This window comes from Ambystoma mexicanum, chromosome 8 (genome assembly GCF_040938575.1).
Source record: "Ambystoma mexicanum isolate Mex_15411 chromosome 8, UKY_AmexF1_1, whole genome shotgun sequence".
Taxonomy (NCBI): domain Eukaryota; kingdom Metazoa; phylum Chordata; class Amphibia; order Caudata; family Ambystomatidae; genus Ambystoma; species Ambystoma mexicanum.
In genome coordinates this window covers 741,723,242-741,739,241 of record NC_090929.1, presented here as the reverse complement: position 1 = coordinate 741,739,241, position 16,000 = coordinate 741,723,242, and the positions used below count along the sequence as shown (strand labels likewise).

The 16,000-nt window shown below is 44.3% G+C and overlaps 1 protein-coding gene across 1 annotated transcript in view; it reads left to right on the top strand.

Moving 5' to 3' along the window:
- The first annotated feature begins 525 nt into the window (after nt 1–525).
- Nucleotides 526–16,000, top strand: part of LOC138472415 (uncharacterized) — a 238,338-nt gene continuing 222,863 nt past the window's right edge. Inside the window, exon 1 of the mRNA XM_069610561.1 lies at nt 526–693. Coding sequence (XP_069466662.1) covers nt 556–693 — 138 coding nt within the window. The 5' untranslated portion in view covers nt 526–555. The remainder of the gene's footprint in view (nt 694–16,000) is intronic.

Genomic DNA, 16,000 nt, shown 5'->3' with positions numbered 1-16,000 from the left:
GCTTCCAAAAGAGCAGTTCTAGAGCTTTACCTTCCCGCCTCAGTAAGACGCACTCCTGTGCAGCCTCTGTTCCAGTCTCTCTGTTAGACCCAGTTTTTATGGTTGGCCGTTCCTGCGTAGTTATTTTTGGGTTTCGTTTTTAGGATGTTTCAGATCTTAATTGTGTACATTTTTTCACTGCATCTATGAGTGTTTTTCAACTTTTCTAATAATTCATTTGACATGAGAATTGCGAACCTGAGGCTTCAACAAAGAACAGTATATATCAATATTATTCACATTTACTGTATTAAAGTTATTGGTCATAGTAATCAGCAGCTAATCTAATAGTTCTACAAGTATATCAACGCATGTGTACCAACAACAAAAATGTTTATTGATGGAGTTCGCAAGCTTTTTGTACCGTCAACTTGAAGCAGTACTGCACGGATAGCATTCCATGACACATGTAATACTGCGCTGCCCTCTCCTGGTTAGAGAGGGAAGTACAGTCGGTTACTAGCAGTTACCAACCACAACAAACAAAGCCAACATTCTAGCCAAAGAGACATCACCATGCCAGGAGCTAAAAAGACACTAAAGAAGAAGAAGAAGATAAGTAAAAAACCGTCGAAATCAACGAAAGAAAAAAACATGGCTCATGATCCCATAAAACCAGTATATGTTCCTCCGCCGCCAATTCTGGGACAAAAGGTAAGAGCTGACACAAGCACTGTAAATCTGACTGCACTTGAGGAAGTGTCGCGACTGTTGTGAAAAGCAGGAGATCTTACTGTGACCCATCCATCCGTACACCTAAATCTTGTATGGTCGCCTTAATTACTTAGCGTCGTTGAGAGTTCGTATTCACTTTCATCCCGTTGAAGCACATATTGAAAAGTTAAGCTGGGTGACAAGATGGCGATCTCATATTAGAAGCAATTAGAGGATTCCAATTGATTTCTTAAAAAATAGAAACTATTTCGTACCGGATGTCTCAAAAACAAACTGTACTAATTAAGAAACAATGTAAACTCTGCAGAGAGAGAGAGAGATAACGTAGTTTATCGTGGCCTCACATTAGATTGCAAATAAGCAGTGGCAAAGTCTGACTTTGCAACTGTAAATGTTAAGTCTTTTTGGCCTGTGGAGACTTGGCATGCAAATGTTACCCACTACATTTGCCATGCCAGCCACTCCTTATATTATGAGGTTGCTGCTTGAGTAATCCTTTTATACGTCTGCAGGTCTCAGCAACTGGCCGCAGTCAGGTGTCAAACAAACATACCCCCCCCAGAAAACAAAGAAAAATAGTATATATTAATGAAACGACTTATATTTTCAAATGCCTCAACCCCACTCAGTACCACAGGTAGAAGGCCTGGCTTTAGCAACCCAAAGGCCTGTATTGAGTACCACCGCAGCAGTCAGTGGGGTGCTAATTGATGTAATCACTCCCTTTGTGTTTCAGTGCCTTGCTGGGGCCAGAAGGCTACAAATGGGCAGGCCCAGAAGGATCATTTGAAAGTACAAATAGACAAATCCTTTTCTCCCCCCACAGCGATTGCATACATGCATGCTATACTTTGAGACTACTATTAGTTACTTGGGTCCTGCCTAACAAGCGACACCTATGAATGCACAATAATACAAACTGTGCTGTTACTGAACGTTTATTTTCAGATAATGTTTTCCTTTCACGGTGTACATAAACATCTTCTGTAGACAACAAAGAGGAAAAATGCAATAAAGAATGGATATGCATATTTTAAAGTGTGTTTTTTAATTTAGAAAGTGTTTTCCTTGTCTACATAACTTTATTCATTAAAAAGGAAACTATTTGGCTCCATATTCGGCCAAATAATTGTCCAACTATTTGGTATTTGCCTGAATCCTTTAATCTACTATTAGGTACACCCCTAATATAATCAGCCTGTTATCTTGAAGGTGATTAAATACAAAAGTATATGTATTTGTGCATGTTTGAATGTATTGCAATGTGTGTGTGTGTGCAAGATTTTGAAAGTGTGTGCATGTATGTATATACTTTTGTAGTTGGGTGTGTGTTCATGTGTGTGGTTAAAATGTGCAATACAAATCCACAGTCTGGCATCCTGTCTCTCATTCACTTGACACCCAACACTTTTTTTTTACAACTGTGGTAGCTTAACATCAGCATTACCTTCAGTCATTGTTACCCACAGCATGGTTTTAGGCGCCCTCTCCTTTCTAATCACCCACCATTCTTTTTTAAAAATGTTTTATTGGTTCAAACATTGAAAACCTTTAACATTATTTCATCCAATATTTAAAACATTCATTTCAGTTCATTCCCTTCTTTCAATCCTTAATCTGGATTACTTCTTCCAGTAGTTTCATCCCAGCGATTGTTATGCCAAAATTCTCGGCTGACATTATTCCCTCCCACCACACCTCCTTCGACATTGAGTGATAATGCTGCACATAAGTGCCAGCAATTTTCTTCAAATCCTGTTAATAGCAGGGCCAAATATCATTAGATGTTTTATAGTCTCTATATTATTGTCTTGATCACAGTAACAGCATCTAGAGTCTTTCTCCTCAATCTGCTTTCTCATAAGTCTGACCTCTGCCGTAGGAAGAGTGTTCAGCCTACTTCTTATGAGCAGATCCCGATAGTGTGCTGATGGGAATTTTGTTTGGTACTTCAAAGGTTCATTTAGCTTCTTACATTCCCAAATGATGTTAATGCCTAGCTTGTATCCATTCCTTTGCTCTAGGGAATTCTGCCAATCATTTCTTTGCAATATCTTTTTCACTTTTAGAGGATCAATCTTTAACATTTCCTCTGTAATATAATTACTTTCCAGGAATTCACTGCATCTCTTTTTCAGTGGTGTAGATATGTATCGTCATTCACTTGTGGGTTATAAACGATATTATATGGTGTCAGTGGTAGATCCATTATACACTTCCGGGACAGAGATACAGTTTTCCACATCACTGTTGACACCAGGGACTGTAGTCTTAACTCAACTCTAATCATATACCCTGGTAATGAATTAGGGAGCCTCAAAACCCTTTTCCAGAAAAAACCTTCACAGATTTCCCATACCTTCCAGGACAGATTTAATATTGCCTCTGCTCCATAAGTAAGGACTGCCACCACCTTTTGCTTATAGAAAGTCAATATGGGAATCATAGAGTAAGTACTATACCGGTTGTAGATGGCTCTGGCTTGAGTTGTCAGCTTAGTTAGTTTCTCCGTAATAAGCTGGTAATGGCCAGACTCATTTATATTCTTGTTAATTTTAACTCCTAGATATAGTATAGTATTCACAAATTCCAGCTTTTAGTTATCCAGAAACCACAAATAGGAATCTCCCTTTCTCCTTTGGCCACAGGCTGTCTGCATGATCAGGATTTCATATTTTTTAACACATGCCTTCATTTGATTTGCTTCTAAGAAGCCTTGGAAAGTGTTCAGATGTCTTTGCAGACCGATAGACATCTGGTCAATAAAGACCAGATCGTCCGCATATAATATCCAAGGAATGGGATCTCCATTTATTTTTGGGGGGAATGCTTGCATTTGATTTTGTGAGTCTCTCATATCTATCATGTAAAGGACAAACAGAAAGGGTGCTAGGGCACAGCCTTGTTTTACACCGCGGTGTGTATTTATCTTAGTTGATAGAAGACCTTCTCTCGTTAAATGGATCTGGATTGAGGTGTCCATGTACAAGGCTTCCATTGCCTCGATTAAATCCTTTGGGCAACCCCATGCTTCTTGCTTTTTCCATAGTTTACCACGGCAAACCCTGTTAAAAGCCTGCTCCAGGTCGATAAACCTGAGACAGACCTGGGTCCTGGTGTCTATAGCCCACTGCTTCAGCAGGCTTAGTACGCAAATATTCAACGCAGTTCCTACTCCTGGCAGAAAAGCTGTTTGTCGTGGATCCAGGATACCAGCCCTATGTGCCCACCTCTTTAAATCCTTCAGGAGTAACATGGCAAATAGTTTGCCAATAGAGTCTAGGAGGGCAATAGGGCAGTAGTTACGAGGGTCCCCCCGATCACCCTTTTAGTAGATTGGGATAATTATCCCGTCTTTCCATGATAGCGGAATTGTTTTAGTTGGTACAATTTGGGAAAATAACAGGAAAATCATTTCTCCCCATTTTTCTTTATTTGTTTTTATTACCATATTGGAGATGCCATCTGGTCCGGCTGCTCTTGAAGTACTATGTTTTTGAATGAGCAGCTCGATGTCTAATTGGTGAAATTTTATTCTCCAGGGTTCTGTGTCTATTCTCACATTATCAAATGTCAGAGCCCAGCTTTCCTTTCTCTTTAAATACTTCTGCATAATATTCGATCCAGGTGGCTTCCGATACCTGATTTACTGAAAATGCCGTTTGGAAATCATCACCTCCATTAATTATTTCCCATAAGCTTCGAGCATCACTGGCAGATATCTCTGCCAGCATTTTCTATGCATCAGCTTGGACCCTTCCCGCCTTGGTGGTTCTCATCCAATTTATATACGCTTGCTTGCACTTTCTGATTTTTCCTTTCCTGGTCTCACTATCTTCTTTCTGAAGGTATCTAATATCTAATCTCTGACCTATATTATTTCCTTCTGGCTGCTACCTGTTGATCATATGCATGTTTTCTTTTCACCTTCCCCTGGTTGAATGGCTTTTTTCCTATTTCATAATCCTTCAACAGCCACTGATACTCCACTGCCTGGGGGTTCTCCTTTACATGTGCTGCATATCGCTCAGTCACAACAGGTATTTCCTTCTGTTTTATTCTCACTCTATTTAACCCCCCTGCAAGTTCTACTTGTCCCATCCTTCTTTTATCTTCATTAAACAAGGGTAAAGACGATTGTATATTCATGAGGTTGTGGTTGCTTGCTGCTTGTGTTACTACTGCAAAACCTTCAGTCCACTCCAGCATTTTTTTTGAGACATAGCAGCAATCCAGATATGCTCGGCTTTTCCCCCTGCCACGTGTATCTGAACCAGCAAGATCACTGTTTATATGGCCGTTCAACATTCTCATATCTCCTACCGCCAATTTATCTGACCAGCATTTAGTTCTCCCCCTTAAACTAGAATCGGGATTAGCTGTCCATTTTTAGCAAATAACTTGATGTTTAAATCCCTGCATAGTAGAATCAGTTGATCTTGTTCCGTTATCATCGATTGATCTATTTATCTCATTATATAATTTAAATAAGCCTCCGACACTGGATCCGTCCCACTCCAATACGTATTGATGAGTAGCAGCTTAAGGGTCTGTTCGCCTAGTAATTTGTAATTTTCAGTATCTGTAGATCAGGGTTTGGATTTCTACAATCTGTAACCTTTATTTCACTTTTGGTCTTTACTAAAGTTAGCAGGCCGCCATATGGCCTGCCTTTACTTCCTTTCCTTGCTGGATTAATGAAGACTTCATAGTTTTCACAGATAGGCTTTACCCTTAGACAAGTTTCTTGGAGACACAGGATCACATATTGATCCAGAAAATCGTCCTCCCCTCAGAATAGCCACAGGTATTCCAGGACGCACAGCTTAAATTTGTCCCTTCATTGTCCCGTCTCAGTCTAAAGTTTCTTTTTGGATGATGAAGCTTCTGCCATCCAAGACCAGTCTCCGGATTTAGCATTATCATCTTGTTTTGCTTTTACGGATTTAAATCGCTTCCTTGAATTGTCGATTGTGAATTTCATCTTTTGTTCCGATTCCTTCTCATCTCGTTGGTCCGACTCACTTCCTCTTTTTGTGGCTGCGTCTGACCGGCTAGATTTCTTATTCACAAATTCAGCTTAGATCTTTCTTGAGCTCTTTTGTAGATTTTCTTGGCTTCACTCTTTTTCTTTCACAGATTTGAGTTTAATTGATAAGTCTTGGTTTACCTTCTCGTTATTTTGAGCATTTACATCTGATCTCTTTGTTATTATTTCAGCAGATTTCTACCAATCTTCATTATGGTTTCCATCACTTAGCTTATAGCCTAATAGGGCTATCTTCCCTTGGGCTTCCATCAGTGTTTATTAAATTTTCTGTGATTTCAAATGCAGCGTAACCCAGTTCAATCTTTGTTCATTGACAAACTCCACTTTGCGTATGTCATCCGATAGTATAAATCTGGTTGCCGGGATTTGCTGAAAGACTTTCATCACTTGTTCTCTGTTCAGTATTAATCTTTTAGATTCCTTTGCTATTCTTTCCTAATTTATCCTATAACCATATTTGATCTTTCTTCTCTCTCCACCATTTTCTTAGAAATGGGGGAGGGGTCTTCTTTGAGCTCTTCTCATAGTCGATGTTATAGCATTTCCCTTCTTCTATCTGCTGGCTTGGCCTTCTTTTATTTTCCTCTGGCAATTTATTAAAGTTTTCTCTTTTTCCACCATTGTTTGAAATTTATCTCCCATTTCAGATCTTACACTTGCCCTTCCCCCCATTTCCCACATCTCTTTCTTTTCTATCCAGAGGTAAATTATTATTCCCCCTCTTACAATTCTTTTTCTGGGGGCCTGCCATCGACTCTTTAGCCTCCAAATTTCGAACCTTTTTTTCTATTTTCTCCCATTCTGAAATTCCCAAATTGCCCCATTCTTCTTCATTCTTGTTGTCTTCTAACAGCTGGATCAGATCGTTCAAATCTGCGCTAGACTCATCATCACCAAAGTCTTCCTCAGCTTGTTCTTTTATTTGAACATCTACTTTATCCTCTTTATCTACTCTTTCTTCACTTTCTTTGGGCATTATCATTTCACTGTGCGCTTTCTTTGCACAGTGCACTGTTTCTGGTCTCAGTGGTGTGTTTATATTTCTTAGAAAGGCCATTGATCCGTTCAGTTTCCTTTTAGCCGGCTTTTTCATATTTTTGGTTTTTGGGAGATCTTTAGAGTTAGCTTGGGCTATCGACCTTTGTGCTTTGTCCTCCAAATTTACTGCATCCGTCTTTTCAGGGGGTTAACAAATTGAGAAATGTTCTTTTTCCTTTCCATCTGAACCTGGTTTGACTATCTCTGCCACTGGTATTTCTGGGGTCAGTGCTGAGTTTTCCTCGTTTCCCTTCACTGGCTCTTTTCCCAACTGTTCTGCTACTTTCGTCTCTGGTTGTCCAGCCTGAAGTTGATTTGTTTCAAAATTTTTTGAAATGATGCCTCATCCACTTGCAGTCTTCCAAGACTGCTTCAATTAGAATGGTCTTATCATTCTTTTTGCTTCTGGCCAGATCACATAGGCGGTTTTGCCACATATTTGTTTGCTCAGCCTCTTTATCCATACGCTGCTCCAGTTTTCATGAAGTTTTCCACTACCTGGAGTTTCCCTGTGGTCATTACATTGCGGGTTTGCAGATCTTGCAATTATGTATTTAAACTCTGGTAGGTTTTAGAAAGGGGGCCAGCAATACCGTTAGGGCCGCCATTACCATGTTATGTATATGGGCCAAATCGTTCACTTTTTCCTTTTCGGCCTCTTTTTTGCTGTTCCCTTTTTTCTGGGATTTCCATCTAATTGCTTATTTGGTGACTTTACCTGAATCACATATAAGCCATTTGCATTATCCTTGGCTACTGGAGATGTTTTCCCAGTAGCCAGCTTCCCCGGAGCTTGTGATGAAATTGGTCCTTTCAGCAAGCCTCTTTTGTCCTCTCTTAGAGGCGATGATTTCCCAATTTTATAGTCCAGGGCTGCAATTTTTTCCGTTATAAACAACAAACTTTGCCGTTTTTCCCTGGCTATTTTTCCGTTCAAGACAGTTATATCAGGAATACATTTTTCTGCCAGGAGTGAGTTTGAAATATTGTCTGCTGGCAAATTTGTGGAGTGTTTCCCTATTTTCATAGCATCTTCATTTTGATCTTTCCCATGGCATTTCTCTAAATCACCTGTCACGGATATCCAGGGTTCAAATAAGCTTCCCGCTCCCAGAATTTCTGGGGCTAGGAACGTGTCTACAAGGTCTTGGGGAAAAATCTCCGTCTTTATTGCCTCTTTCCACTTCCCTCTCATATCTTCCCATATCAAATTTCCAGTATCGCTAATGTTCAAAACAGATATCCAAGGCTCCGGACGTACAAATGGATTAGTTCGGTCGTTCCTTCCTTTAATCCGGGATGGCATAGATTCTTGTAAATCTTTTTTTTTTTTTATTTTCTTCTTCTTTTCTCTTCTCTACTCTTCTCTTCTCTTTTTTCTCTTTTTGCAGTTTTCTTTTTTTAGTTTTATATTTTATATTGTATTTATCTTTGATCTTATATAATTTATCAGTATGCGTAAAGTTTAAATATAAACTGTAACACATTATTAATAAAATAAAGTAAATCTTTGGGAGTGACTCCATTTCCATTTGAGTTACTCCATTCATCCCATTTGATTTCCGGAGCCCTCATTTCTGTTTCCAGAACATTATTTCCAAATGGATTCTGAGGGGAGGCCAAGGAAGCACACCCTGAGTCCTCTAACAACATTGGTTGTGGTCTTGCTTTGAGAATTTCAGCATCTGCTTCCACCCCAAGTTCGCTTGCTTCCCCTTCTTTTGCTTTCAGGGGGCAAGGCTGGCTGGGTTGAATTTGGGGTTCTCCCATCCAGGCACTATCTTCCTCTCCAATATTTCCCTTAATAACTGCTGTTTTAAGTTGAGGTTTTTGTATGATAGACACAGGGAACTTAGCCTCTCCTATTATCTTTCCAACAAAAGTTAGCATTGGAAAGTTTCTACTTGGAGTTATGCCTACTTGCTTACTAGAGCAATCTTGGTCCAACTGTGTGTTATTCCGCATATCGGTTTGTGCTTGGTTCTTCTTTAGGATCAAGATGCAGTTGTTTCCCCTGTGGGAGGATTCTTGCCCGTCAGTGCCATCCTGAAGTAAGTCTGCCGACTGAGCCAGTTTTACATTTTCTAGTGAGACAGCTTGCGCCTGCACACTGTCCGATGTCCAGCTGCAATCATTCAGCCTGGGGACAGTTTCTCCCCCTAAGCATTTTTCGTAGATTCAGTTTCACCCATGTGTGTTCCTTTTACTTGTGCGCTCGGGGGCTCCGACAACGCAGGCTCCAAACAGTTCTCACTCGGCAAATCCCCTACTGACAGATGCTCCCGTGGTATAAATAGAAGCTGCGACTGTTTTAAAAGTTTGCTGCCGACAGGGAGGGCTGAGAGAGACGGGAAAGATTTCAGGCGCTGCCTTACTTGATTTCTTGTGTGAATCTTTCTCTTTCATCAGTTACCCCGGCACTGTCGCAGCTTTTCCCGACACTGCTTTTCTTCATCATTGTGCAGCTCCTCTGTATCGCAACTTTGTAATCACCCGCAAACACCATTAAACACCACTTCACTCCTTTTATGCGGGCAAGGGAGCTTTAGTAGTGAAAGCAAAGAAGCAGCTCCTCCTCAGGTTAAAGGGCCAGCAGCGCTCAGCCCTCTGTAGTCAGTTCTCCGGTAATCTGCCACGCCAGCACCAGTAAACACCAACTTCACTCCACTTCCACCATTCACAACTCTTAAGGACCTCACCAAATAGCATTGTGCCTCCACCACCCATACAATGTATGCCTTCAGCAGTGTAAAGTGATCATGTCTAATTGGAGACGACAAACGCTGATCTTTCTGGTGCTGTTTTGTGTCATGGTTCAGAAATGGGCTTTATGTGCCAATCATGCACTCAAAGTAAATTATAGCAGAGTTGTCTCAGCAAGATAGTTCAACAAGCTATGACACTGGTATATTTCCAGTATCACACAAGTTTGAATCCCAAAGGGGTACTGTAAAAAAAGGGTCCTTCTCACACTGTCCAGGAATTGTGCTGTGGATGGAAAAAAGTGAAGTGTAACGTACCGCCAACAATCAGTTGGTCATACTTCTAATTATGTATGATTTTATATTTTTATAGAAAGTGTTTTGGCGTAAGAAAGGAATCACCATTCAGACCCATCCACAGTCAGAGATTGAGTAAACACAGTTACAGATAAAAATGAAGTAGTCTGTAACACACGTGTCCCGGGGACAGCCTTATTAAATTGGCTGTACCATTGGCTTTAGTCCTTGTTTTCTTCTGTGATAATTGTAAGACATTAAGGTAATACAACTCAATAGCTACTGTTTTAGCTTGAGACTTGTATGTTCAATAAACAACATATTAAACCAACATAAAATCACATCTCCACAGTTGAGTTCATACTTTTTTAAACGGAGAGTAGTGCAAAACACTGTTTAACAAGGTTGTGGACAAAAACAAATACATAGTAATACAAAAAGAAAAGAAATTTTGTCAAAAATGTGTGTCCTCAAAGAAGCCCTAATTAGGGTCTGGCTGCAGTCAAATGGTGACCAATCCTAGGTCTACATTGGGGTTAGGTTCCCTAGGTCTAGTGTGGACTAGCTGGAAATGGGCAAAGTCCATGGACGTTTCGGCTCCAATTTATGGCGCCTTCTTCCGGGCATTGGATTGTGTCTCCCTGTAAGTAAGAGCACACATTGGAAAGACTGTTTCGAAAATAAAAATAAAAACCCCAGAGGGTTCTGAGTGGATGGGTAAAAGGCTAGGCTTCCTAGGTCAGCAACACAAACCTTGTGTACGGGTCCTGGGATTAGGAGGGGAGCCCGTAAGTGCAGAGTTGCAAAATGAAAGTGGCAGCAAAATGCATCAAAAGATGGTCTTCATGCCAGGGCCAGTCAAGCTGGACAGGGCACGTCTAGTCGACCAAGTTGCCAGGGTTAGTCTTTGGGTTGGGAAGGCAAGTGCTAGATACGCCTCTTTCAGTGGAACTCCATGGATGGGGTGGGGAAGGGGAATAGAAGTGAAGGGGAAGGGTGACCTGTGTATGATGGCGCACGCTTACCTCAGGCAAAGTGTGGCTGGGTGCGTGGTAATTCAGAGTAATTCCAATGGGCTACCAGTATCGCGTTGTAGCCCTGTGTACTTGTGCCATAAAGGAGAATCAAGGCACTGCAGGAAAGGGGAAGAAATCGAGGTGCTATGGTTAATGTACAACAATGTTCAAGCAAAATGGTACCAGCTGTTAGAAATGCTGGTAGTATGGCAGCCTGGAATGGTGCTTACCAGGAGCGTGGCTGGCTGTTCTCCCATTGTTGGCAGCGCGATTACAGCTCCCAGCTTCAGGAGATGATCTCCTTAAATTAAAAAAGAAATGTTTTTCAGAGACCACTAGGGGGCGCAGACGTGATGGTCGCCTGAGCCACGGTCTCCCTCTTCAAGCCTGCAAAAATCACTTTTTCAAGCAGGACAGAGGAAACTAAAGCCTGACAAAACCAGCAAATGCAGTAAATACAGCGTCCTGGCATCCACCCAGCTAAAGCCCAGGTGACAAGGCGGCGGGGAAGGGCAGAAATCTGCCTCCGATCGGTGGCCCTCAGGCAACACAGACGGCCCAAACTTGGGACAACGAGGAGACGGGAGAGAAAATGGCCGCTACCATCTGAAAAACGAGTCGCACGCGTAAGAACAAGTATTAGGAGGAGCCGAACCAGCCCGCCAGCAACATTCAGCACCCAGCGGACGGGAGCACTCTGGCTCTTCAACGAGGTGGGGCAACCGCGGGATCGACCGCGGAGGTCAGCGGTACCCGGCCCTCCGGAGGGGGTGGAGCGATCGGCTGGGCAAGCCACAACCGGAGAGATCGGCCCGGTTCGGGTAAGCAGCCCCTCAAGCTTAGCTGCCTGCCCCCCCCCCCCCATCCTCCATCGGAGTCGGCTCCCGGGCCCCTGCGGTTACACCTCACGGCGCGAGCTGCACGCCGGGGTCGTACCCAGCTACCTACGCCGCAGCTCAACATTCGGGAGTGCACCCGGCCACGCTGCACCTTCGTCCAGCAGCCCTTGCGGGGCCGGGCCACAGCCGCAGGACGCTCTCCCCGCTCCTCTCCTGTGGGGCTGAGCGCGACAGTCAGCCGCGGACACAAGGCCTCCTGTGCAATACGGCCTGTGCTTCCTCGGCCTAGCTGGAGCTCAGGCAGCAAAAGCACGAACAGCCATTCCCGTTGCCACGGCATTCTCCCCAACAGCTCTAACTCACCGCTCCAACACAACGGATCTTCACGAGCACCGACCTCTTTTCAAGCTCCTCACCACTAGTAGAGCCTCGCAGCCGATCGGAGGAACACCAAGGGCCCTCCAAGCACCTTGTGAGGCGCGGAGACAACCGAGCGGCGGGGGCCCCCGATTCGCCCGCAAAAAGCGCTAGCAACGTGCCGCAAAGTCCGGGGCAGACCACCACAGCGCTTAGAAAGATCCCACCTGATTAATGACCCAGCCTTAGGATCAAGATTGTGAAAATAAGCACACCTTAGCACAACAGTCCGTGCTCACAGGACCCTGCACAAGTAACAAAGCTGGATCCACAAACTCTGGCGACCCTGAGAAAGTTTAGACGCAATAACACAGCCATGGAAGCGGAAGAAGCCCAAAGCACTTCAGACATTCCAGGCAATGATGGCGATAGTGCGACAAAGTCTGACATCCGCCTTCTGCTCGGGGAGATTAGATCAATGCGAAATAACCTAACCGGAATAATATCAGACCTACAAACGAAAGTGGCCAAAGTTGAGGACCGCCTGGAAGCGGTTGAAAACAACCAACAATCAGGTGATATCGCCACCATGCAATACGAGGCTAGACTCCTAGACCTCGAGCAGAAGGAAAGGGACACGGAATCGAAAGTGGACGACTTAGAAAATAGGGAGCGACGCTCCAACATCCGCATAATTGGCCTGGAGGAAGAGCGAGGAGAAACACAATCAAGCCTTGAGAGTGCTGTGAAATCCCTAATCTTGTCCCTCTATGATGAGACCGCCCCCCCAGCCCTCGAGTTTGACAGGGTGCACAGGGCAGGGGGCTCAGCGAGAGGCCCTCGATCAGTCCTAATCAAATGCCATTATTACACGCAAAGGCAGGACATTTTACAAAAAGCAAGAATAAAGGACACGATCGATTTCCGTGGCTCAACAGTCAAAATCTATCAGGATCTCTCAGCAATGACCCTAGCAAAAAGAAGAGGGTGTCGTCCCCTCACGATCTGGCTCCGAGAGAAAGGCGTGAAGTACCGATGGGGCCATCCATTTTCTCTTACATTCGAGTTCGACAGCGAAGAATACAGGCTCACCTCGGTTGAAGAAGAGGAACGAGCTCGTCGCCACCTGCAAGGCCCTGCAGGGGACTCGGACGCAGTGAGCCGAAGAGAACCCAAGGGCCCGCGCCAAGATCCAACTGAAAAGCCATCGAGAAGAGGCCGTGCGCAGCAGAAATGGAAATTCAAACGATTGAACACTCCTTGATTCGCCAACACTGCATCTTGTGTCTATACACTGCTTGGCCGCTTTGGCCCTGGCTGAAAGGGTTGCCATGGTGCCCCATTGAAGTTTCCTTTTTACTTTTCCTTTCTATTCAAAGTTCGATTGCCTGGATGGGGCTTGGGACTCAGAGACATTCTAGGTTGTTGTCCACCATAGTGGTCCCCTTTGCACCCTGTCCCTGCACAGAGATCGAAGTTACTATAAGGGCTTGAGGAGGGTATCTCCTACAGTGGCCCTCATTGGAAGAGGGCGTCTCTTTTCTCTTTTCTTTACTTTTTTCCCTTCCCGGAGGGCTAGGATGCCCTGCATAGCATTCCACACTAGGGAGGGGGCGGAGAAGACGGGGGGGAACCACACAACCACTCGACAAAGCAAGTTCGAGAAGCACAAAGAACCAACTCAAAAGTACCACAACACAAGGCAGTTTTCGATTTACTCTAATATGACACAAAGGGACCATGCAAGTAGCAACACAAAAAACGCTATCCAAATCCTAGATCATGGCTAACTCACAGGGCATAGTCTTCGGCTCCCTCAATGTCAAGGGCTTAAATTCCCCGCAAAAGAGATCAATGCTAGCAAGACAGTTCGCGCAATCCAAATTAGATATTCTCTTCATACAGGAAACAAAATACACTAAGGGGGAAGAAAGAAAGATCCTGGGAAAAGACATAGGGGAAGTTTTTTGGGCATCTGGCCCGGTGAAGAAGGGGGGTGTGGGCATATTGCTGCGTAGGACCCTGGGAATGCAAGTTCTTCATATACACAGAGACACGCAAGGGAGATACATCGCACTTAAGGGGAAGCTGAGATCACGTACCATCACTTTGTGTTCAATTTACGCCCCCAATCAGGGGCAGGCAAGCTTTACCGACCCCCTGTTCGATTTCATTGAGGAATGGAGGGAGGGCTCACTAATTTGCGGGGGTGACTTTAATGTAGCTATAGATCGTGCATGTGACTGGCACTCGGCTCGACCAAATTCCCTCCCCCCAAGCACGCTCCAGGGCGACAGACTCGCAACTCAGCTTAGGGAACATCATTTAATAGACACCTGGCGGGTGACCCATCCAGGGGAAAAAGCCTTTACTTTTTATTCACCACCACATCACTCCTTCTCCAGGATAGATTACCTATTACTGGGAGCGGAAAATGAGGGCGACATCTTAAACACATCCATCCAAATTGTAGCCTGGTCAGACCACGACTTGTGTTGTCTAGAATTGGACCTGGGCCCACTCCCACCCCTGGATCGCCGGTGGAGATGTAACGACCTGCTATGCAGAGACCCAATTTTCATGGACTTCCTCTCGGAAGCCATCACAGAATTTTTTGACATTAACGACACTAACGGTATGTCACTGAACACAGTGTGGGAAGCGGGTAAAGCCACAATAAGGGGCATTCTTATATCAGAGGGAGCCGCCAAAAAGAGACTCCGGCTACTCAGGGAGAAAAAACTTAAGGAAGAAATTACCCGACTAGAACGCTCCCTTAGGGATCTCCCCACCAGTGATACTGAAACAGAAATGAAAATTAGAAAAATGAGAGAGGAATTAAAAGATATATGGAAAGGCAAAGCCCTCATCCAAATTAAATACCTTAAACAGAAGTTCTACGAAAAGGGGGACAAAGCGCACACCATGCTAGCGAACAGACTCCGCAAACAAAGGGCAGATAGGGCAGTTTATAAAGTAAACAACGAACAGGGCTCTCCGCTTACAAATTCCCAAGACATAGTGTCTCGCTTCTCCGATTTTTACGCAGACCTATACACTGCTGAGACTGATGGCACCTCCCCCGACATCAAAGAATACTTAACCAATATGTCACGCCCTCTCATCACGGAAGAGCACCTAGAAATGCTAAATGCCCCAATCTCCGCAACAGAGGTGCAGGGAGCGATTTCAGCCCTCAAGGCGGGCTCAGCCCCAGGACAGGATGGTTTCACGCCAGCCTTTTATAAGAGAAACGGCAGCACACTAGCACCCTTTCTCGCCAAACTATTCACTTCCATCTTAGAATCTGGCAAGGCTCCCGACTCCTTCACTGAATCCATCATTATAGTTATCCCCAAAGAAGGTAAAGATCCCACAGAGTGTTCATCATATCGACCGATCTCGCTCATAAATGTAGACGCAAAGATTTACTCCAGCATACTGGCCGCCCGCCTAGCCCAGATTCTCCCGCAACAAATCCACACCGACCAGGTAGGGTATGTAAGAGGCCGGCAAGGGGCAGACAACGTTAGAAAAACCCTAGACCTCATGGCAACTCTCCGAGAGGCCGGTAAGGACCCCCTCCTGTTATCAGTAGACGCCGAAAAGGCTTTTGATCGTGTAGAGTGGCCCTTTTTGACAGCTGTTTTAGAATGGGTGGGGCTGGGACCAGCATGGACACAAGGAGCGAAAGCACTATACCGATCTGCCAGGGCCAAAGTATCGATTAATGGCATCTCGTCACGAACCTTCAGCCTTACTCGAGGTACAAGACAAGGCTGTCCACTCTCCCCTCTCATTTATGCCCTGGTCATTGAACCCTTTGCCCAAGCCATCAGGTCCAACCCAATCATTAGAGGAATCCCGAGAGGCAGTAGGGAATACAAACTGGCTATGTTTGCCGACGATATCCTGTTGTATCTAACTGAACCCACCACTTCTATTCCTGCCTTTTTCCAAGAGTTGTCACGATACAGTCCCCTATCA